The sequence below is a fragment of the Meriones unguiculatus genome, chromosome 17 (genome assembly GCF_030254825.1).
Source record: "Meriones unguiculatus strain TT.TT164.6M chromosome 17, Bangor_MerUng_6.1, whole genome shotgun sequence".
Classification (NCBI taxonomy): Eukaryota; Metazoa; Chordata; class Mammalia; order Rodentia; family Muridae; genus Meriones; species Meriones unguiculatus.
In genome coordinates, this window is record NC_083364.1 from 5,032,429 (window position 1) to 5,056,479 (window position 24,051).

The window sequence follows — 24,051 nt, forward strand, 5'->3', positions numbered from 1 at the left end:
CCTCCTCAAGGGGCCTTTATTCCCGGATCAGGGTGGGAGGGAGGGAGGGGGACTCCAAGGGGGTCTGGCCAGGCCATCCCTGATGTGTTTCCTGAACTCAGCTCTGGTTCTGGCCAGGGGCCTGGGTACAGTCTCCTCTGCCAGAGATTGGGATGCGGGAGAGGACATTTCAGTGCGTCGTTGGACTTCCTCCTTCAGAGGGGACACTTCTTACTGACAAACTTCTTACTCCCCTGTCTCAGTGCTGCACTTGAGTGACTGACTACTGTGCAGTCTTCTCAGGAACTGTGGCTCCTGGGGGGGTCCATGGCCTCTGCACCCATCATGGTGTCTGTTTCCGTGCCTGGCACAGGGCTGGCCTCCAGTTTGTGTCAGAGGAACAGAAATGGGCTTGACCCAGGTGGAAGAAGAGATGATGAAAATCTGGGAAAGGAGACCCCTGTGCTGGTGTGGGTGGAAGGTCCCTGTCCAGGACATGATGACAAGGGCTGAAGGCCAGGGGTACAGCAAGGGGGTGAGGACGCTACAGGCCAGGGGTATGGCAGGTGGGTGAGGACTGTACTCTTTAAGAACCTAGAGTCCTGTTGCTGGAGAGATGATTCAGTTGTTAAGAGCACTGACTGCTATTCCAGAGGAGCTGAGTTCAATTCCCACCACCCAAAGGCAGCTCACACCCATCTGTAACTCCACTTCCAGGGGATCCAATGCCCTCTTCTGCCCTTCTCAGACACCAGGGCAAACATGTGGTATGCAGGCACACATGTAGGCAAAACACCCAAACTGGCTGAAATGGGTTGAGTCCTACTTTTGTCACTTGCCAGGTGTGATCCTAGGCAGGTCAGGCCCAGAAACCGAGGGTTAGCCTCTTCCTTATTTACCATCCTGTGAGGAAGACTAAATCTGGAGGACCATGGAAAGAGCTGGTTTACCGCTGCCCCGGCACCACACTGCTCACAGCACTGTCAGTGGTAGCTCTTCCCCTCACCCCAGGGAGGAAGCATGGGAGGAGAGGGGTTAGCCAGGTGAGCCCCACAGATCCAGTGACTCTGCAGGTGAGGAATGTCAAAATTAGTTCCTAGAGATCAAGCCAGCCAGCACCCTGCCCCTGGCAGGGATTGAGCTTTAGGTCCTTCTGATATGGAGGATCCCCAGAGACACACCCCCCCCCCATTTGTGGTCTGACCAACAAGGGAAGCTGTGGAAGCTGGGCTTTCTACTTTCCCATCTTCCTTGCCTAGCCCTCTGCAGATAACATCTCTAAGCCACACTGTGTGCTGAGGGCACCTCCACAGTTCTCATGTGGGGGTCTGGTGGTAAGTGGTTGGAGCTAGGGTCCAAGCTGATCAAGAGGCCAGTGGTGTTCCTGAGGTCAGAAAAGCAGAGAGGTTAAGAAAGGCCACCTGTGGGCCACCAGTGGGAACAAGAACATGAAGAAAAGCACAGCGAAGTTCTCTTTCCTTCCCCACTGTCATCCTTGGCAAAGTGAGGGGTGATGGTATCTGGTCTGGTAATAAGAGCAGCAAGATGGTAGAGAGGCATGCCTGACAGTCAACCCAGAAAACTTGGAAAGGGGCAACAAGACCTCTTGGATCTTTCCCCTCTCCTCCAGGTCCACAATATGGAGGGTTGAAGCTAAGGGAGGAAGACTCTTAGGAAGCTCCAGGCTCCAAGAGTTGACCACCACCCTTCCCTTCCATTCTGCCCTTTTCTCTCCTTCAGCCCCTAGAACTTGCAGCCCTAAGCAGTTTGCCTGCAGAGACCAAATCACCTGTATCTCCAAGGGCTGGCGCTGCGACGGGGAGAGGGACTGCCCAGATGGCTCTGATGAGGCCCCTGAGATCTGTAAGTACCTCTTGCTGGCCCCTCTTTCCAGACCCTGGGCTTATGCCTTTTCTTTTGCGGTATGTGTGAGATAGGAGCAGCCAGTCTCCAGCCTGGCATGGACCTTGCTCTGTGATTGTATTTGCCCATGACACAGCTCGGTGTCCCCTCCTGCTTCTCCAAAGTACCCTGCATGGTGCCTGGTGTGAGTCACAGTGCCACCTTGGACTTCTTTTTTGGCTGCTACATTCCCAAGGCTGTTGTGGACAGTGTCCTCTGGGCTACCCCTTTGATACCAGAAGATAACCAAGCTGCCTTTTCCTTCAAGCATTTTCTTCTTCCTAGCTTGGAAGCTTCTCTGGCTGGTGTTCAGAGAGTGGCCTCAGGTCCTGCCAGGAACCTGTCTGCCCTTAGTCTCCCAGGCCAAAGGCCATTGCTCTTGCTCAGTCCCTGTACCAGAAGCCCCACCCCTGTGCCCTTCCCGCCACTCTGCCTTCCCCTGCCCCCAATAAGTGGTGTAATCAGAGGCAGCTGTTTAAACTGGGAGAAAGGTCCCCACCCAGCCTTCACTCTGCCAGTGGCCAGGAAAGGGGGTTTATAGGGTGGAGGACTTGCTGCCAGGACCCTAGAGGCCTGGGGTCTCCACCATCAGTATTCCACCCCCACCACCCCCCACCTCCCATGGCCAATTCTGGCTAAGGTCTAAGCTTGCTGTCTTTTCTCCTGGGCTTCATTTGGCTCTGTTCCCATCCTGTGTCCTTTCCCCATGCCCTCAGCCATGGTTATCAAGGGTACCATTTAGGGTGGAAATGAAGCTACCTGCTCTGCTCTTCCTCACCCCTACATCCTGCCCTGGGGAGTGAGAGCTAAGGTTTCAGATCTGGAGCCTCCTCTTGTCTATACAACTTCCTCTCCACATGTTTGACCCTGCGCCTGTGTGTTGGAAGGGTAGAAAGCCGAGTAGAGGACTAGACCACACTCTCTTGTTCATCTTTCCTTCAGCTTGATGCAAACCCCATCTTATATAATCCCCTCACATGTGTTCATACACATGCATTCTCCTGGACCAAAACAGATACACAAAAACCCAGGAGACAAAGGCTCAGGCAGTTTTGTATAGCCCATGTGGATTCTCCCAAAAGTGGCTGCACAAAAACACGAAGGAAGACAGACGCCCAAACACAGGCAGTGGCAGGGGCACGTGTACACCCAGGCAGGCTCGCAGAATGGTGTGGAAACTCCCCTGCCCACAAACTGTCCCCTGCACAGGCAGTGCCTGTCTGGCTCTGCCAGCACTGGCATAGATGAGGCCTCTCATTTATTGTCAGTAGTCTACTGACTTTTGACCTCTCTACATCTTTCCATTAGGCCTTTGCTCAGGGCTGGAAGTCTAAAACAATACTGTTTAGGTGAAATACAGTATCAGTCACATACACAGTTTTGAATTTTCAAGTAGCCACATTAAAGAAGGAAACAGCAATCCTAGCAGATTCCTAGGTGAGGCAGAGGCAAAGGGAATCTCTGTGAGTTCAAGGCCAGCCAGGTCTACAAAGTGAAGCCAACACAGCCAAGGTTACACAGAGAAACCCTATCTTGGGGGAAACAAACAAGCAAAACCAAAACAACAACAAAAGAAACAGCTAAATTAATTTGAATATTTTTTTATCAAATGTACTAGAAACGTTATTAGAGATTCTGAGAGCTCTTTTGCCCTCTTGATATTTGATGTGTAGTGCTACCTTAGCACACTTAACAGTGGGAGCTGCATATGGCCAGTGCTGTGTTACGTGAGTTGTCTCACTTCTAGGCTTTGTGCCTCACTCAACACCTAGCTCTGAGCTCTGAAAACACAGAGAGGTAGTTTGTGTGTGTTTGTTTATCATTTGAGCTCCTTTCTGCCAGGGACTGTGCTTTCTTAAGCTCATCAAAACATTCCACATCTGCCTTCTGCCTGTGTCCTGATTATAGAACATTGAGACTGTAGGGTCGATAAGCATGGAGTGTTCAGAAGTAGGCCCTAGCTTTCTTGCTCACACAGCTGTCCCCAGATGTGTAGCTATTGTTGTGAGTGGTACAGCTGCAGGTAGAAGGGTCTATCCAGTCCCTCAGACTTTTTGAGATCTAAACTGTACAGCTGCCTGAAATGCCAGCCTTGTGTTCCTCACCCAGCCACCCAGCACAGAGATGAGAAGACAGCTACTCAGGCCACTCCGTCATGCCTTCACTTCTGTTTGCTTCCAGGTCCACAGAGTAAAGCCCAGAGATGCCAACCAAATGAGCACAATTGTCTGGGGACTGAGCTATGTGTTCCCATGTCACGTCTCTGCAATGGAGTCCAAGATTGCATGGACGGCTCAGATGAGGGTGCCCACTGCCGAGGTAAGGTCTCCCACACTCTCTCCCATGTCATTGGATACTCCATCTCTTCACTCAACATTGGGTGGGGTGGCCAGTTCATCATCCAAGGACAGTCCTGAGCTTCAGTGTATATGAGGTCTTGTTCTGCTTCCACGCCCAGATTTGTCAGTGAAATTTGTGGGCCCCTTAGGTTTGGAGATCGATCAACAGCCCTATGGACTTCAGCTTTGGAGCTGACCGGCTATGTGTGTTTGGTCAAGCCACTCCCTCTTTTCAAGTTTAACTATTAAATGAGAACCCAGCACTTTTACACTGTTTATTTTTAGTAGTGGACTCCTCTCTTTAAAAGCTTTCCTGTCTGACTCCTGAGTGTGAGCACAGAGGAACAGAGGTGCTGTGCTCAGAGCTAGGGTAGCTAGGGACTGATGGTTTGTTTCACTGATCCTGAGCCCTGGAAGGCCCCCTCCAGAACTGTGAATCTTGGAGGGGTACAGAAGGTGCTGTGGTCTTTCCTTTCCCGGCAGCCCCAGCATCCTTGGAGCTGGTTGACAGGAAAGCCATTCGGTCTGAGGAGGGAGCATTTGTGATAAGTCATACTTCGTAGCTGTGGTGGCAGTTTGAGAGGAATCGTGATGTGGAAAGTGACAAAGCTCCAGGCCCGGCCATTAGAGAAATAGTAGCCTCTCTTTTTGTGCCCTGGGCTCTAGGCCTAGAGAAAACAGGCCTTGAGGAGGGCAGTCATGGGAGTGGGGGTGAGGCCAGCGTCATGTGTCATACACATGTCAGAAAACATCTGCTTGTGGGAGGCGACACATCTGGATTCCTTCACTTAGGCAGGGACTGTGGAGCAAGGGGGTTTGTGGGAGACTTTTTTTTTTCTCCTTTCTTTTGGCTGATTTCATCTGGAGCTCTTGGGATGAGATATGGAAAGAGAGTTTCGGGCTCTCTTCAGCCCTGTGTCCAGTATTAACCAACACTGTGTGCCCAGGTTTGCCCCCTTCTTGAATGCCTTTAGTTTCTTAAACAAAACCTTGACTTTGGACCTCCCCCAGTATTAGAGGAACCCTTCCCCCAAGCCTTCTTTTCTAGATTTCCCACAGCAGGCAACATTTGCACCCTTGGCAAAAGCCTGGAAAGGCTGCACATTTAGGCTCTCTGGTCAGAGGTGGGCAGAAGGAATAACGGAGGCTTGCCCCTCATCCCAGCTCCTCCTGGCAGGCTTAGTGCCCTAAACACCTTAGCTACTCAAGCCGCTCCCTCCTAGGTGAGGGAATGAGGCACATGCACAAAGGGGTCTTTGTGGCCTAGTCGCCTGGCCCCAATCAAGCCCTTAACTGGGTCGCTAGTGGGGGGGCACTGTTCTCACCTCTCCCCACCCTGCCCCTGTCTTACTCCCTGTCTCCCCTGTGGAAGTGGGTCATGGCAGAAGGAGAAACTCGTTTTATTTTCCTCTTCTTCCTCCATCTGGACTCTGGGTCTTTCCTCCAAGCACCGCCCCCCAACAACCCCAGAGCTCAAAGATGATTTAGAACAGCCCTTCTAGGCCAGAAAACAAAAGCAGTTGTATTGCCTGCCCTTTCTTCACCCTCAGCTGGAGCTCACGTAAAACCTCCCTTTAGGTGCAAATGCTCAAGAAAGGGACAAGCTTCACTGTCCCTTCCTGTTGATCCTATAGAAATATCCAAACCCATCCTAGCGGGAAGACACAGATGTCCCGGGAGACAGAGCAGGAAGAGCCAGTACCAAGTCGCAGTTGACTATGTGACCTTGTACCTGCTGTGGAGGGAGGCCCTTTCTGGGCTTTGCAAAATACTGCCATTGCTTCCTCAGTCCCCTCCTTCTCGGACATGGTAGCCTTTACTTCAAAGCAGTTTCTGAAGGGTGACTGGAGGTGGAGGAGGGGTGCTGCCTTGGAGTGGCCTGAGTATGTCTGTCCTGCCCTTATGCAGAGCTCCGGGTCAACTGTTCTCGAATGGGATGTCAGCACCATTGTGTCCCCACACCCAGTGGGTCCACATGCTACTGCAACAGCAGCTTCCAGCTACAGGTAGATGGCAAGACTTGCAAAGGTATGTGAACACAACTGTGTGTGCGCTGTGTGCATGAGGGGGCTGGCTGTCAGATGGGCGGAAGCAGGCCTGGGCTTGGGGAGGAAAATAAAAAATGAGGGTCCAAGGGGCAGTCCGGCGTGGTGTGACTGCCAGCACTAAGCACTGCTTTCAGCAGACCTTTGAAAGTTCTTAAAAGAAAAAAAAAAAGTAGATTACATGTGAATTTTGCTGTAAAAAAATTTAAAATTAAAACATTAGCCAGATGGTGTGGCTCACACCTGTAACTCCAGGACTTGAAAAGCTGAGATAGGTGAATTGCTGTGAGTTCCAGGCCAGCCTGGGTTACAGAGTAAAAGCCTTTCTCAAAAAAAAAACAAAAACAAAAACAACAACAACAACAACAACAAAACAGTTTCTTTACACTGTTCCCATCTCCCTGAGGGTCAAATCTCCTAGCGGGGCACCCTGCCCCTTTGTAAGCCCTCTCTTGTATCCATGTTCTCAGCAAAAATCTAACTGGAAGTATTGCTTATGTGTGTGTCCTTTTTCCATAAGTAATGCCACAAGGTAGGTACCATCTACAATGTTTTCGCTCCCCAGTAAGTCCTGGGGCTCCCCCCCATGATAGGATGCTGAGATTTACCTCACTCATTAAAAACCACTGTGACGTGTTACTCTCACCACAGTTTACTTCACCATTTCCCTATTGATGAGTAAGATGTTCCCAATTTTTCCTGTCACAAACAGCGTAAACGTTTCTGTCTTAAACTGCCTGCCTCACGTCTGCGCAGATTCTACTGCCACAGCTATTCTTGGCCTCTCTAGGTCGCACTACTGCAACCTGCCCTGTTCTGCTTGCTCCCTTTCTTCCTTCCTCCCTTCTTTCTTTCCTTTTTTATGTGTATGAGTATTTTGCCTACATATGTGTATGTGCATCATACGCATACCTGATGCCTGTGGACAGAAGAGAGTGTCGGAACCCTGGAATCAGCATTATGACCGTGAGCCACCATCTGGGTGCTAGGAGCTGAGCCCAGGTTGTCTGCAAGAGCTTCAAGAATTCTTATCCACTGAGATGGTTCTTAACTGTCTGTTCCGAGTTTTTATGTGTATGAGTGAGGTACCACATGCATACTTGGTGCTTGAAGAGCTCAGAAAAGGGTGTAGGAGCCCCTGAAACTGGCATGACTAATGGTTAGATCATCATGTGGGTGCTGGGAACAGAACTTGGGTCCTCTGGAAGAGCTGTAAGTGTTCTTAACCATTGAGCCATCTCTGCAACACCTTGCCTTTCATTGGTGCTAGGGATCGAACACAGGGCCTTGCACATGCTAGGCAAGTGTAATACTATCTCCTCTAAACCTAAGCTTTTCCTTTTATTTTCCTTATTATAACATCAGCCTTCTATTTATTACCAGAAGGTAAGTTTCATGAAGACAGTAATGTAGTTTTGCTGTTAATGTAGTTTTGTTGTGTCTTCCATACCTGCCCCATCTGCCATCCAAGAAATGTTTTCTGGATGATAGCGCACATGACTGAGCAGAGTAAATTCCAAAGCTGTGTTTGCTGGGCAGGATGTCTGAGCATTCAGAACTAGAATCAATCCTGTCAGTCAGCTAGGGGTATCTGAGGGCTGCAGCAGAACAACCGCTTTCTCATATTTGTCTCTCCTGGCAGATTTTGACGAATGCTCAGTGTACGGCACCTGCAGCCAGCTTTGCACCAACACAGACGGCTCCTTCACCTGCGGCTGTGTGGAAGGCTACCTGCTGCAACCCGACAACCGCTCCTGCAAGGCCAAGAATGGTGGGTGGGGCTGCCCATGGCCACAGAGCCAGGAACCTCAACAGTCAGACGTCCCAACTGCCCTTTCTCTGTCCCATCCTCAGAGCCAGTAGATCGGCCCCCAGTGCTGCTGATTGCCAACTCTCAGAACATCCTAGCTACATACCTGAGTGGAGCCCAGGTGTCGACCATCACACCCACCAGCACCCGACAGACCACTGCCATGGACTTCAGTTACGCCAACGAGACCGTGTGCTGGGTGCATGTCGGGGACAGTGCTGCCCAGACACAGCTCAAGTGTGCTCGGATGCCTGGCCTGAAGGGCTTTGTGGATGAGCACACCATCAACATCTCCCTCAGTCTACACCGTGAGTCATTCAGAGGGCAGGGGAGAGCGGGGAGATGGGCAAGAGTGACCCTACTTGGAAAAATTAGACAGAATAAGCCCTCTTTGGGGCAGGCAGCCAATCAAAATCCCTCTGAAAGATGCTGAGCCGGGGGTTTATGCCTCTTTGGAGCAGAAGCAGAGCGATGGCTATTCTTCCCTTACACTCTGAGCTGTCTTTAGATGGCTGGTTCACATCTGGTTCAGGGCTAAAGGAGGCCTCAGCAGAGAAGTGAAGGTTGAGAGGACAATGAATGGTCACTCTCCAGACAGCAGGGACTGTCCCATCTCTTAAAGAGGAGTGTGGATGACACTGCAGAGGGGGTTTCCCATGCAGCAGGAGCTGGAACTAGGGGAAAAACTAAGAAGGGTAGGGGAGAGGTGATGTTAAGTAGCAGAGGGCTGAGGAGCCTGAGCCTGGCTTGGTTTGGGCTTCCATGAAGTACTCTTACCCTCAGGAGTGTGTCCAAAAAGGACTTCCCTCCTCAGGGTAGGTGCCAGAACCTATTTCTGGTCAGTGGCAGTCAATGAGAATAAGGGAAGAGCCACAGGCTACTTGAGCATTTAGGATATGCTGGCCGTTCCCATTCAGGCTATCATGGGACCAGCTCCTGCATTGCTGGGTCCACATCCACTCTGACGCCGTCACACAAACAAACAAAAAGTGCCTCATAGTCAACAGCTGGCCCAGTCACTTTCCCCGAAAAGCCACATAGGGCTGAGGGGAGGGATCTGGCCTGTGGTTGACTTGTCCCTAGACCTCAGGCAACTGGATCTCTGACCTTGAATAAACCAGAACTACTCGCCTCAACTTTGGTTCCCTAAATTGCATAAGAGGTTGCCACTACTTTGTCCAGATTTGGTAAACTGAAGTAAAAACTAGTGGTCAATAAAGTCCTTACTAATGAGGCTTTGGGTTACGAACTTTGGGTCCTTACAGGTTTTTGTTTTATTTTGTTTTTTGGTGATGCTGGTGCTGAAACCAGGGGCCTCAGTGGCAGATGCTAAGTGTGTGTTCTATGGTGGGGTGTATCCCCAGACTTTGTAGTAAGTCTATAAGCTCCTTTCTTCTGGGCCTGTGAGGCTCCCCCACAGAAAGTAAAGGTCCCATGAGGTTATGAAGGATTCAGTTTGAGTGAGAGGGTCCTTTGAGGGGATGGAGGAGAACAGAGGAACCCGTACTCCTTAGGATACTGCTCAAGCATCAGCCTCCAGCTGCCCAGAGCTATTAGTGTTCAAGGTTCACCTGTGATTGGATGTCTGTCTTTCTGGAGTGCATGGCAGAGACTTGCCAAGCACCTGAGGATGGGCAGCTCAAGGAGCCCTATATGAAGAGATTAGAGACAGTTGCCCACTCTGTGTTCCTTGTTCACCATCCCACTCAACAGGCCTGCTTGGGTGAAGAGATTTGGCAATGGCTGCCCCTTGCCTCAGGGCCAGACAGTGGTACACTGGGTAGGTGGCTATGTCGTGCCCTCTGAGAACCTTCTCAACTTCTGCCATGGCCTGGCCCATTCTCCTGACTTCCTCCCCAAAGAAGCAGGAAGTACCTTGGGTAGATACCCTCCCTTGGCAAACAGATTGGCCTTGCCTCTCAGGCTTTGGGACTTCACTGGGCCTCTGGGACAGAGTCCAGGGATCTGGAAGAGACCACCGTTCTTGGTGAAAATACTCTAGGGGAGAATGAGTGGGTTCCTGTGTGCCCCAGCTTCTATTCCTCCCTACCTCGTCCCTGCCCCCACTCCTGACGCCAGAGTGTCTGGCTGTCACCCTGAGGATGGTTGTTTGCTCTCATCCCACAAACTAATTATGGGCCCTGGGTTGAGAGTGTCGGAAATGCCTCTGTAACACCCTCCCCCAACCCTGGTAAGTCCCCTTCCTCAGGAGAAGGCCTGCCCTGGGGTCAGGAGCTCCAGGAGAGCAGGTTACACACCTGCACAGGGGGCTGCTGTCCTGTTATTAGCTCCCTAGAGGATGAAGGAGAAGTCTACCACCTTCTGCCTTTTCAGTTCTCAAGGGCTACTCTCCCTGCAATCCTCTCCATCTTCCTTGTGACTCTGACCTCTCTGAAACTCCTGGGGACATGCCCAAAGCTGGATAGTGGGGAAGGGGGATCAGGAAGTTGGGGTGTATGTCTTATGTTTGAGAGGTGGGGAGCCAGTGAGGACAGCCTACTGGTATGGAGAGATGGGGGGAGCCCGCCTCAGAGAAACCTCTGCCACCAGAAATAGATATAAAGAAGGAAGGAAGCTGGGAAGGGAACCTGTTCACATGGGCCCTGAGGCATGAGGACCAGTCTACTCTGCATCCTGAGAGCCTTCAAGGGCCCCTCCAAGGCCCATTATTTCATCCTTCAGATGGCACAGGCTACTAAATCCATCTTCCCTAGCCCCATGGTTGTGCTGTCCTAGATTGGGGTGGCTTTCTCTTCTTTCATCTTAGCTACAGCTCAGACCCACTTCTGCCTACTCACGTGGGAGACCTGAGGTTTCCAGGCCACAATGGGTCAGAGCAGAAGGGCAGGAAGAGAGCTGCGAGTGCAGCTCATGGCAGGCCCTGAGTTCCATTCCCAGTCCTGAAAAGGTAAAAAAGGACTAGTGGAGTTGACCTTGAGGACAGAGAAATTGCTTGAGCCCACATCTGAATACAGCAAGAGCCTTACTTTAAAAGATAAGGAAATAAATAATTCCTTTCCTTTTGAGAGTGTTCAGTCATAGTTTTTCCAGAGAGGCTGTGATCATTTCAGCATGTGCAAGCTTCAAAAAAAAAAAAAACAATGTTGTTAATGGTTTTAATTTTTTATATTTTATTAATTACTTTATTGTGTGTGTGCGCGTGTGTGCATTGGTGCACACATGAGTCATGGGAGACATGGAAACCAGAAGACAGCATGTGTAAGCCCTTCGCTATGTGGGTCTTGTGTGGGTCTTAGAGGTTTAATTCAGGCTTTGCAGATAAGCCATCTTGCCAGCTCTCTTAACAGAATTTGTTTTGTGTTTTTAAGACAACTTGTGCAGCCCAAGCTGACCTCCAGCTCCTTACACAGCCAAGGCTGGCTTTAAACTTCTGATCCTTTCTGCCTCTAGGCCCCAGTTGTAAGGTTTAGCTTTACAGCTACATCCTTATCTGACATTATCTTAGAAAATTCCTATACTATGATTTTATTATTAACTTCTTGGGCATGTATATGTGTGTGCACTTGTGCATTTATGTGTGTGTGTGTGTGTGTGTGTGTGTGCACACATGTATGCAAAGGCCAGAAGTTGATGTTAGGTGTCTTCCTCCAAAGCTCTCTACCTTATTTTTTAATTATTATTACATATGTATGAATGTTTTGCCTGTGTGAATGTCTATGCATGCCTAGTGCCCAAGGAGGCCAGAAAAGGACGTCAGATCCCTTGGAACTGGAGTTACAGATAGTTGTTAGCCATCATCTAGATGCTGGGTCCTGAAGAGTAACAAGTGCCGAAAACCCCTGAGCCATTGACTCAGCCCCATTGTCTGCCCTGTTTTTTGAGCTAAGGTCTCTGAACCTGGAGCTTTCTGATTCAGGTGGACCAGATGACCAGCGATACTCCAGTGTCCTGTGTCTGCCTCTCTGGTGCCTGGATTGGAAGTGTGCACTGCCACTGTGTACCACCTTTGAAAAACTTTTTAAAGACAAAGACTTGCTGTGTAGCTCTGACTGGCCTGGAATTTTATATGTAGACCAGGCTGGCCTTGAACTCACAGAAATCTGCCTGCCTTTGCCTCTTGAGTGCTAGGATTAAAGGCATGTGCCACTACCAAATCCAGCAACAACCAGCCTTTTAAAGTGTTTGCCAGGAATAGAACTCAGATCCTCATGCCTAGGGATTAGCACCGCTGACCGAACCATCTCTCCATCCCTAATTAGTTAGCTTCTAAAAACCCTGTAGACCAGGCTGGCTTTAAACTCACTATAATCCTCTTTCATTGGCCTTCCAAGTGCTGAGGTTGTAGGTGTGAGCCACTATGTTTAGCTTTAAATCTATGATATATAAAATGGTAAATAAATAGTACTATAAACTATATACATATATGCATACATACATATACATATTTTGTGAGTGATACTCAAAAGACTAATGTTCTCAAGCTGAGTCCCAAGAGGGTCAACAGGCCTGATATTTTCAGAGCCTGCTCTACCTCTTTGGTGCCCTGAGTAGGACAAGTGGTCCAGTTTACCGACCTCTCTCCCACCCCTCCTCAGCTTAAATTCCTCAGCTGAAGGGCTCTGGTATGTTCCCATCCCTCTTCTGAGGCTGTCTCCACTGTAAGGAGGATGAGGCTCAGGGCAGGTGAGGCTGCAGATAGAGGACTGGAAGGAAAGAGCATTTGAAGAAGTTGTCTTAGGCTAGGGTGTCTCTCCTGAGATACGCTGCATGAGATGGGAAGGCCTGGAAAAGGACCCCAGTGCCACAGGCACCAGCGTTGCAGAACAAGTCCTTAAACCCAGCTGACCACCTTTGCTTTTCTCTCCCTCCTATCCACCTTTTTAGTGGTGGAGTGGGTGAATATGTTTTAAAAATCACAAAGGAAATGGAATAATGATTTTTCTTGAGGGAGTTGCATCCTCACACCTTCCATACTGTTTGCAGAATCCTTCAGAAGCTGGACATCATGGCTCATACCTGCAGTCCCAACATGGAAGGCAGAGTCAGGAGGATGGTTAGTGCATTCCAAGCCAGCCTGAGCTACAGAAGGAAAAAAACAAAACAAAACTTGCACAAAACACCGAAATGGAACATTTTTCCAGAGTTCACATGTGAAGGCACTCCTCCTTTGGCCTTTCCGACTTCCACAGGATGTCATGGTACTAGGGAGGTCTAGCCACTCTGTCCACTAGCCCAGGACCCCCACACCGTGGCTTCTCACCCCCGTTCCTGGTTTCCTAGTCATTAGCAGCACTTTCTTGCTCCTCCTCTCCCAGCCAGCACCAGCCCTGTGTCTCTGGGCCGAGATCCAGCTTGGTCTTCTCCTCCCCTGCTATCTCGTTGAAGTTGCCTCCCAAGCCAGCATACCCCCAGCTCTGTCCTCCCTGTTTTCAAGCCAAAGGAAGTAACTTAAGCAAGACAGACATTTCAGAGCCAGTGAGAATTTCTCAATCGTGCAAAGACCCTAAGCTAGGCATTTCATCCATTGGATCCTGGCTGGATGGACAAGCAAGGGGGGTGGGGAGGAAGGGGGCTCAGGGGAATAAGTAACGGGTAAATTCTGGACTTGCTGGCAGAACAAGGAGAGCTGAAGTCAGGATTTGGTAGCAAATGGGAACATGAGACCATGTTATTTAGTAAAACCTTCCAGGCCCGCTTCACTGGCCATATCCCTCACTGGGATTGCAAATTGTCCTCTGCCAATGTCCTAGAGTATTCCAAGGCCAGAGAAGGGGAGGGAAAGGCTGCTCTGGCTCTGGGACAGCAGAGGGAGAACTGGGTATTCAGTAAATATTTGTTAAACCAATCAATACATGTGTGTCTGGCACCAGGGGGAAATGGAAAGATAAGCCCTGCTTTCCTCACATCTGCAGTCAGGTAGAAGTCATGACGAAGGAGCTTCTGGAGTTACTGGAGCTTGTGAGGAAAGGCACGTTCCTTCTAGCACAGAGAGCTCCTTCATGTGGGCAAATTTCCTTCCAACAGGAAAAGTTTCTCCACGTGGGGAGAGCTCCTTCCATTCAGGGTCAGTGTGGAGTAAGAGCAGTAGTTGGCGCATACGCTGCCCGCCCCAGTGCCCGCCTCTAGTCAGAAGGCCACAGGTTGATGGAAGGACTGGGGCCAGAGGGTAACGTGGGTGGAGTGTGCATGTGCTATGTGCCCCAAATACAGCATTCCATTTATTGATGAGAAAACAGGTGTTAAGTGACTTGCCTGTTGAGAGAACCAGAATTCAGACCAGTGTTCAGAGCCCAGCAGAATATAGGAAAAAGTGTGGAACAAATTAGAATAAGGACCAGAACCCAGTATGTCCTCTGGCGATATACCATATTGGAGGGACTTGGTGCATGCTCTGTAATCTTTGGGTGTGTGAATGTATCTGGATCCCTTCCTGCATCCAGCTCTCCTTAGCTTACAGGATGTGACTGAAATCATGTCATTGAAGCTGAGATCTTCTTGGGAGTCTGCTGAGAGCCATGTTTCTGGGAAAGCAGCCATTACTTAAGAAATAACTCTTGAGCAATGTGGATGATGGAGAAGTTGAGAAAAATTGGAGTTGTATGTGCTGAGCTCCGGGGCTGGGGCTGCAAGTGGATAGCAGCACTTGCAAACACTCACCCATGTCTATTCTTGGGCCTGGAACTGAAAGTCCTTTTTGATGACACAATCGGGCTGTGGTCTTCTCTCCTGACTCATTCACCCTGCTCAAGTCCTAACTCCCCACCCCTCTCTGCTATACCCCTGCCTCTTCAATGCTAGACCACCACCAGACTCCTCCCTCAGCTCCATAATTCCTCTCCTTGGGTTTGTCAGGGTTGCTTCTGTCTTAGGGCTTTGAGCCTTTGGCCAGAGCTCCTCTGGAGGGCGGGAGGTTCTTCCGGGGCAAGAGGTACAAGGAACCTCTACCCTTCAGGGTCTTTGCTCTATTGCTGTTTTGGTTTGTTTGGATGGATGCAGTTTTTCTTTTTCTTTCTTTCTTTTTTTTTAGATTTATTTGTTCACTTTTATGTGCCTGTATATGCACCTGCATAAGCTTCTGTGCATCGTGTGTAGCTGCATACATGGAGCTAGTGGTATAGGCAGTTGTGAGCCACCTGATAAAGGTGCTGGAAGCTACACTAGGCTCCTTGAAGAGCAGCAAGTGTTCTTAGCCACCAAGCCAGCTCTCCAGCCTCTGTTTGGTGTTTGGTAAAAAGTCTCATGTCGGCCCTGCTAGCCTTGGAACTCACTATGGAGCCAAGGCTGGACTTAAACTCCCGACTCTCCTTCCCCCACCCCCGGAGTGCTGGGCTACACATAAATGTTTGGTGTTGCGCTCAGCTTGCCCATCATGTGCACAGACGGTTCAGGCTTGTGGGGCAGGAATACTCAGCTTCTGGAGGCAAAGCCGAGGGCTTCAACGGAACCAGGTTACAGTACCCCATGGGTTGGTGGACAGCAAGGAAGGACGTCCACTCCCAGCATTCCCTCTCTGCGCAGCTTTGGAATAATAGCCTGTGGCTGGGGATTGCTGGGGGTGGGGGGAGCAAAGGAATCTGAACTTTAAGAGAGATGAAAATAATGTGGTAGAGCGGGCTTGGGTAACAAAGGAGTTTTGCTTACGACTAATAATCTCCAGCTGCAAAAATACCAAAGGGGAGACCAGGCCTGCTGGAGACATCAGTTCTTGCTAACTCCTCACTGGCCTGCTGAGTGGGACCCTGCGTGGCCTTTGGGGATGTGAGGGGAGCCCAGCCAAGGGCAGACACATGAGCGCAAGGACTGTCAATATCCTTTCCCCGAAGTGGGAGGGAACACAACCCAGGAGAGAGGCTCTCACACATGTGCCCCCATCTTGAGGCTTGGCCTGAGGATGGAGCTGCATCTGGGAGCAGGGCATCAGGTCCCTGCAGGCTCCTTCCTCTTTCCCTCTTGCCAAGGGTGGATGGGGGAGCAGGGCCAGGGTGTTGCCAGTCCTAGGGCTGGGCGGTGACTCAGGGAAGCCTGAGGAAGTTGCAGAGAAGGCCATTTGAGCCAGCTGGTGCTGGGAAAACAGATTTGACTGATGAATCTTGCATACATGCCAGCAGTCCCCAGACCCCTGCGGCGCCCACCAAGTAAAGGGCACACAGCCCTGTTGGTTTTCAGCTGCCCTGCTGGCTGCCTAGAGCTGCAGGAAGGTCTCTACTTTGGGACTTTAGTTTCCTTTGGAGGCGGCCCAGCTCCTTCATTTTAATCTGGTTTCTCTGTGGTAACCAAGTGTGTGGCAGCTTGGTTGCCTTAAACTATTGCACTGAGCTTTCTGTTCCTCATGATCGTCTGCTCTGCTCTCCCAAGAAGTCTTGGGAGCCCAGAGGACAGAGCAGCTGGGTTTGGGAATGTGTCAGCACTTGGGGTAATACCTCATACCTCTGACCTCTTTCCAGTCGTCTCAGGGTAGGGCTTACCAAATGGGACCTGAAGAGGAAACCATTTACAAGTCCTTCCAGTGACTACTTCCCCCGCCCCTCCAGCCTCCAGTCCTGTGACTGTGAGTCAGTGGCCCTGGCCAGCCAACTTCCCTGGATGCCACGTTCCTGTTTCCTGTACCCTCTCTCACTATCTCACTATTAAGAAACAGCTCCTGGATCCCTGTGGGGAGGACAGGGGATTAGGATGAGTTGAGTGAGCTCATCAATATACCTGTAGCTGTGGGGCTGAGTAGGATAGTGTGGGAGAAACTTCAGCCAGAGGCAAGTAGTAAAAAGATGTCTACTTGTTGAAATGCTGCAGATAAAAGTCTCTGCCTTAGGACTATCCCAGCCTGCAAGCTGCATCACTTCTGAGGGTATATTTGAAAGGGGTCAGTGAGGGGCATGGAAGCCAGGATTGCATTGGGAAGGAAGCCAGCAGTTGTCCTTGTCCCCATATTTTCAACACCCTTCCCTCACCCTCCTCCTTCATGGCTTAGACTGACTGTGGTAGCTGCTCTGCCCTGTCCAGAAGCTCCTCTTCCTGTTTCTCCTGGTTTATCTTAAGGGTCTTATCTTCACCTTCCTCCTGGCTCTTCCTACCTATGCTTCTCATATGTTTCTCATTCCTCCTGTGCTTCCTTGGGATGTGATGGAATTGCAGAATAACACGAAAGAAACAGGGATGTGAGGGCAAGAAGGGGCAGTTCGACTCACGTGACTGAATCTCAACCCTGTTCCATCAATCTTGTGTCATGCTGTATGGACTTAATACTTTGAAATATTTTTCTCCAAGCTGAGTTCATTTATCAACATTCTGCTTTCCAGTGTTTTGTTTTGTTTTTATTTAACACAACAGGTACAGCTTCCAGCCAGTGCTTCTTGCTAGTATGAAATAATTAGACTTACCATGTAAAACGAATGTAAGTCAGGCCCAAACCAAAGATATGTGCTGCTTTGGTTAGTTAGGGTGCTCTTATCTCAAGTAAAAGCAGATCAAAAAAGAAAATATTGGGGTGAGCTGATAGGCCTGTCCTCCTGCCTCTTGTCACTACAAGATAGCCCTTTCCTGTTGAAGGCAGCATTAGAATTGGAATAGCCTGTCAGTGAGCCAGCCAGTCAGCGATGTTTACCTAGTCCCTCCTGTTTATGACAATCCTGTGCCCAGGATGGGGGCTGGGGGCGGGGTTGGGCGTTGAGTATATTCTGAGACTGCTATTTGGAGAGACCAGATACTTGGAAACACAAAGATTATCAAAGCGTGACTCTGCCAGTGACACCCACAGGAGCTCCAGGGAAGGTGGCTTCAGCTGGCTGGGGGAGGATTAGGTCCCAGGAAGGCGAGCTCACAGGAGGCACAGGCACCTGTGGGAGGGCCTGGCTCACATAGCTGTTCATTCATCCTCCAGACGTGGAGCAGATGGCTATCGACTGGCTGACAGGAAACTTCTACTTTGTGGATGACATTGATGACAGGATCTTCGTCTGCAACCGAAACGGGGACACCTGTGTCACTTTGCTAGACCTGGAGCTCTACAATCCCAAAGGCATCGCCCTGGACCCTGCCATGGGGTGAGACAGGCAGACAGGGTCTGACTCCAGTGGGGAAGAAGGGTCCAAGTGCCCGCACCCCATCTAACGTGTGCACACCCACAGGAAGGTTTTCTTCACTGACTACGGGCAGATCCCCAAGGTGGAGCGCTGTGACATGGATGGGCAGAACCGCACCAAGCTGGTGGACAGCAAGATCGTATTTCCACACGGCATCACCCTGGACCTGGTCAGCCGCCTCGTCTACTGGGCAGACGCCTATCTAGACTACATTGAAGTGGTAGACTACGAGGGCAAGGGCCGCCAGACCATCATCCAAGGCATCCTGGTGAGAGAGACTTTGTCTGGGGTTACTCAGGGGAACCATTAACCAGAGTCTTATGGTGAGGGGAGACCTTTGAGGTAGAATTGATCCCCGGGCCCTTGGGAAGGTGAATAGTAAGAGCAGAATCAGCCCATGTCTTCTGGTAGCAGGTGGGACCAGCAGGAATGTGTCACAGAAGATATGGCTTCTAAGTCTCATGGGAACAGTCACTTAAGACACATTTTACTTCCTTCTTTTTATTCGATGTTTAAAATAACTCCCAGGGGATGAACAGGCGGTTGGCAAAATCGGGGTTCAAAGATGTTTGGTCACTTGCCAGAGGTTGCACAACTGGCCAGCAGCCTGTGAACCCAGGCAGGAAGTCTTGGGGCTCAGTGGTAGAAGCTGCGTTCTGGAGTCGCCTGAGTGTGCAGCTGTCCCTGGGGCTTTGTCTGGAACTCTCTGGTTCTCACCTTGAAAGCCTCACAGCAAACCCTGAAGTGTGTACTCAGTCCCTGCAAAGCTGCAGTCAGCCTGAGCATTCTTGGTGGACAGAGAGGTTAGGGTCCAAGTGTAGCTCATCTGATGGTCGTCAGAGTCTGTCTGCAAGTATCTGACTGCAGGGAGCTTAATTCTGTGAAGGACGGTTTTCCTGTCCTCAGTGGGTGGGATGGTCCACTGATAAGCACACTGGGTGCTGAACAGCAGTGTCACCATACAGGCAAAATACAGAAGGGAATAATATCTCTTAGAAAACTCCACAAGTTCTTTAAAGAGGTGCTTTGTGAAGGATGAGTAAGACATTGACATACAGAAGTTTTCCAGAACAGAGACAAGATTTAGCATCAAGTTAAGTAAAACTGGAGCATGAAGCTGGAAAGATGATGGCTCTGGGGTGGCAACCACAGGCCTGTTGGGGTGAAGGAAACATCCCCTTCATGTTGTTGACCAACCCTGCCTGCTCTCTCAGATTGAGCACCTGTATGGCCTGACTGTGTTTGAGAACTATCTCTACGCCACCAACTCAGACAACGCCAACACCCAGCAGAAGACGAGTGTGATCCGGGTGAATCGCTTCAACAGCACCGAGCACCAGGTTGTCACCCGTGTGGACAAGGGAGGCGCCCTGCACATCTACCACCAGCGGCGCCAGCCCCGAGGTAAGCAGTCTCTGTCGCACCCCCAAAGTTGGCATCTCCCCGACAGGACTGTAAACTCAGGATCACAGCTCTTCTGAGAATCCTTTACTCTTTCATATCAAGAGTGCTTCTAGGCACCTGTCCCATGCCACCAAGCCTGGCTTCTCCTCCTGGATGCCCTGGCCCTTCTGTGTCCCCAGTTCCTTCCTGCCCAAAGAGTGCTGACAGCTATCTTTCTGCCCCCAGTGCGGAGCCATGCCTGTGAGAACGACCAGTACGGGAAGCCAGGTGGCTGCTCCGACATCTGCTTGCTGGCCAACAGCCACAAGGCGAGAACCTGCAGGTGCCGGTCCGGCTTCAGCCTGGGGAGTGACGGGAAGTCCTGCAAGAGTGAGTGGCAGGGAGGATTGAGAGGGTGGGCCAGCTGGTCATAGGGGTGAGTCCAAAGATGTCCTTCCACCCCACTGCCTCTGCCGAGATGCAGAGAAACAAAGGGCAAAGATGTAAGGGACCCACAGCCAAGAGCAGCACTGTTCCTACCTTCCATTCATTCAGGCTAGAGTATTTAGCAAACGCACACTGGGTGTTTGACACTGTTCCGGCAATGAAGGGTGGGTGAGGGAAACAAAACAGAAGCGAGGGCCTGCCTGAGGATGTGATATCTAAGCCAAGCTCTCCGAGTTGAAGTAAGGTAGCCAGTCACTTGACCACCTGAGAGCAGAATATTTCTGGATGAGGTAACGTACAGTTCAAAGGCCTTGAGGCCAGTGTAGGGCATGGTGTGCTGAGAAGACCAGTGGGACCGAATGACATGGGTGAAGAGAGATGGAGATAATTTATCTCTGGGATGAGAAGCTTATGGCGTTGTGGAGAGAAATGGCATGACTGGGTTCATACAGTGTAAGCTCGTGCTATGCCAGGCAGAAGCTGGGCAGCAGGAAGAGGCCAGGAGGCTATTTCCGGGGTGTGGGTAAGACTGATATATGTGGTTTAGGCTAGGGTAGTGGCAGAGGACAGGATGGAAAGGGACCAGATTTCAAGATATTTTGAAAGTGCTCCTTTTAGGTCCCCAAATTTTAGTATAGAATAGTAATCATTAAAGTAAAAACAAGCCACCCTCCCCCAACTTCCCATCCCAAGCTGCTCATGTCAAATCCCCAGGGCACACTGGTCCTAGGACCAGAGTGGAGAGTGTTACTCTGTTTCCTCTGACTGACTCAGAGCCCTGTCTGCTCCATGTCTCTTGACCCAGAACAGACAACAGACCCCTCAGACTCAGACTCCAAACTGATGACCGTGTATGCATGTGTACACATGTGTATGTGTGTGTAACTTTGTCCCCTGTGTGCCTGCCCTAGAGCCTGAACATGAACTGTTCCTCGTGTATGGCAAGGGCCGACCAGGCATCATCAGAGGCATGGACATGGGGGCCAAGGTTCCAGATGAGCACATGATCCCCATTGAGAACCTTATGAATCCACGGGCCCTGGACTTCCACGCTGAGACCGGCTTCATCTACTTTGCTGACACCACCAGCTACCTCATTGGCCGCCAGAAAATCGATGGCACGGAGAGAGAGACTATCCTGAAGGATGGTGAGGGGATTGGGAGTGGGAGGTGTGTGAGAAGTGCTCCTGAGGGGAGTGGCGCCTAGAACAGGAAGACATCAGAGGCTTATATTTCTCCCTCACAGCATGAGGAGTCCTCTGCAGACTAGCTGGCTGGGCTGGTTGGCATGGAGATGAGGGGATAGACAGGTTGACCCCTGTGTGACCCCCTTCTTGGCTGAGCCAAAAAGAGTCAGGAGGATGGATGGGTTAGGCAGTGTGAGCTGCCTTTGCCAGCCCTTGGGAAAACTCAGGGTCTCACTGCCATTGGCTCAGAGCCCTGGAGCTGTGTGCAGCATACAGCCAGGAGAGGCCCTGAATCAGAGCTGGGCCTGACAGATCAGACAGGGCCCATCTACAGATGTAAGTGTGCATAGTGTGTGCAGCTAGATCTCGTGGCCGTGGAAGCCCGCACCTTTATGTGGCCTGAGAAAACTGTTTCTGTTAAGTCCAGTTAGTCTCTTTCTCTGGCCTACTTTGCAAGCCCAGTGTGCAGTAGCATTAGAGCCGTCCCCGTGGAGGCTTCTGGGCTGTGTGCATTTTGCCTTAGTTCTGTTTTTGGGTCCCCAGGATCTGGTTCCCTAACCAGTCAATTTGACTAATATGCCTTGCTCCCCACCCTCCATTCAGCTCAGAGAACCTCAGCGGTCACCAATCATAAGACTCTGTAGAAATCAAGGGTAACTCCTGGTCAGGAAGAGGTTGGGGTTCCCTATACAAGGGAACTGCTATTTAAGGGATACTTGAGATGAAGCCTTTGGCTAAGGGGAAAATTGCTTCCTAATTCATTTTGTGAGCTCAGGGTTTTTAGGCCTAGGATGTGGCGTCACACTTGTGCAGGGAGCCTGTCCATATTGCCTCAGCTGTCCACCTAAGCCCAGGCCCAGACATGCCCTTATTCGAGAGCCCACATGAGCTGCATAGGCTCCTGACTGCCCCGTGCTGTTTTCAGAGACCGGCTCAACACAGATGTGTTCTCCACCCCCCAGCCTCCCTCCCCTGCCTGCCCACTGCTCAGGGCGCCACGAGCCTCCTGCTCCCCTTACCTAGCCACCATCTCTTAATGTTAGGGTCACCCTTATTACCCTCTCTGCCCCCTCAGGCATTCACAACGTGGAGGGCGTAGCCGTGGACTGGATGGGCGACAATCTTTACTGGACCGATGACGGCCCCAAGAAGACCATTAGTGTGGCTAGGCTGGAGAAAGCCGCCCAGACTCGAAAGACTCTAATTGAGGGCAAGATGACACACCCCAGGGCCATTGTAGTGGATCCACTCAATGGGTGAGTCTGCCCAGGCCTTGGGGTTGGGGGCAGTGGGAGCATGCACATCTCAGAGAACTGGGGAGGGAGACAGCAAAGAAGGGGTGGCTGAGGCAGGCTGGCCACTGAGGCAGAGTGGGAGGCTGGAAAGCGAGCAGGTGTCTGCCAATCTTAAGGGAAGAGAATGAAGCCATAACACATACCCAGAAGTTAGCCTTTCCCCCTCGTGGTAGGAAGCTCTCTCCTGGTTCCCCTTGGCCCTGAGCCTCCCTAGCCTTTGGGTCTGCCCAGTGCTTGTTTGCCCATAGCTGCACCTATCTTCCCATACCCAGCACTTCCCTCCCAATTATTTGCTGTCTGAAACTCCCAGATACCAGCAGATTTGGTTTCTTGCCAGCATCGAGTCTCTAAGAAGCCTTCAGCGCCCCTTCTGTTCACCCTACCCGCTGCTGAGGTTCCCCCGCCCATCGCTTTTAATGTTCCTCCTGATTTTATCACTCTCTGACATGACCTTCGTGAACGACTTGTTTCTCATAGGATGGTCTTACGGGGTGTGACCTCCTGAGGGGTGGGAAAGCTTGGTGTCTGCTATATCCTTGGATGCCAGAGGCAGGCATTCATCGTGTGTTTGCTGGATGGGAGGACTGATCATTGCAACATGAAGTTCAGGGATGATTGGCTCAGAGAGGCCCATGGGAAGGGTTCTAGGTACCACCTAATGGCTGGAATCACAACAGAAGCTGTTCATGGCAAGGGTGACCCATGAGGTGCTGACCAGTCACTGCCCACAGGTGGATGTACTGGACAGACTGGGAGGAAGACCCCAAGGACAGCCGGCGAGGGCGGCTGGAGAGGGCGTGGATGGACGGCTCCCACAGAGATATCTTTGTCACCTCCAAGACGGTGCTTTGGCCCAATGGGCTGAGCCTGGATATCCCAGCTGGACGCCTATACTGGGTGGATGCTTTCTATGACCGAATCGAGACCATACTGCTCAACGGCACAGACCGGAAGGTGGGCAGGCATGTGTGCATTGTTAAGCCCCATTTCTGCACAGGAAACTCCATGAGAATGGAGATGTCTGTGTGTCTGGGTCTGTACTTCTTACATGTGTGCTCCTGGCTCTGTAAGTGTGTGCGTCTGTGTGTCATCCATATTGTCTTGTCTGTTTGAGGGTGTCTATCTGTATCTGCCTGCCCACGTGGCACGCCTGTGCGCTCCTCTGTGTGTGTGCACGCACAACATGCTTGAGCGCGGGCACTGACGTGTGAAGTGCCCGGGAACTGCATATGTGCATGTTTGTTCATGCGGGTGCTTTTCCACTGCGTAAGTTGTGTTTGTATTTAGGCGTGTGGACCAAACTCTGTCTTGGTGTGGTAGGCCCTTCGCAGTACAGCTCCTGGCCAGCTCTGTGGTCTTGTGTCTCCTCCCACTCTCCATGCCCCAACCCTCTCTGAACAGCAGCACTAGACAGCTTGTCATTCCTAGCACATCATATGACCCCTGCTCTGAGCCTTTGCTTGCTGGGAATCTACCCAGCTCCTCTTTGATCACTTTCTCTTGTCGCCTCCAGGTCCCTCTTCCCCCACATTACCTACATATGCCCTCCACGGACAATGGGTACTCAAGGACTAACCTGTTCTCTTAGAACTCACCACAGCTTGGTCCTTAATAGATCCCAGTA

The 24,051-nt window shown here is 50.9% G+C and overlaps 1 protein-coding gene across 1 annotated transcript in view; it reads left to right on the plus strand.

The window, feature by feature from the left end:
* The window catches only part of Lrp1 (LDL receptor related protein 1), a 77,279-nt gene that overhangs the window by 6,523 nt on the left and 46,705 nt on the right, over nucleotides 1-24,051 (plus strand). Inside the window, exons 2-13 of the mRNA XM_021658043.2 lie at nucleotides 1,720-1,842; nucleotides 4,063-4,200; nucleotides 6,129-6,248; nucleotides 7,908-8,036; nucleotides 8,120-8,383; nucleotides 17,914-18,076; nucleotides 18,161-18,383; nucleotides 19,330-19,519; nucleotides 19,745-19,888; nucleotides 20,857-21,093; nucleotides 22,208-22,388; nucleotides 23,159-23,381. Of these exons, the coding sequence (XP_021513718.1) occupies nucleotides 1,720-1,842; nucleotides 4,063-4,200; nucleotides 6,129-6,248; nucleotides 7,908-8,036; nucleotides 8,120-8,383; nucleotides 17,914-18,076; nucleotides 18,161-18,383; nucleotides 19,330-19,519; nucleotides 19,745-19,888; nucleotides 20,857-21,093; nucleotides 22,208-22,388; nucleotides 23,159-23,381 (2,135 nt within the window). The remainder of the gene's footprint in view (nucleotides 1-1,719; nucleotides 1,843-4,062; nucleotides 4,201-6,128; nucleotides 6,249-7,907; nucleotides 8,037-8,119; nucleotides 8,384-17,913; nucleotides 18,077-18,160; nucleotides 18,384-19,329; nucleotides 19,520-19,744; nucleotides 19,889-20,856; nucleotides 21,094-22,207; nucleotides 22,389-23,158; nucleotides 23,382-24,051) is intronic.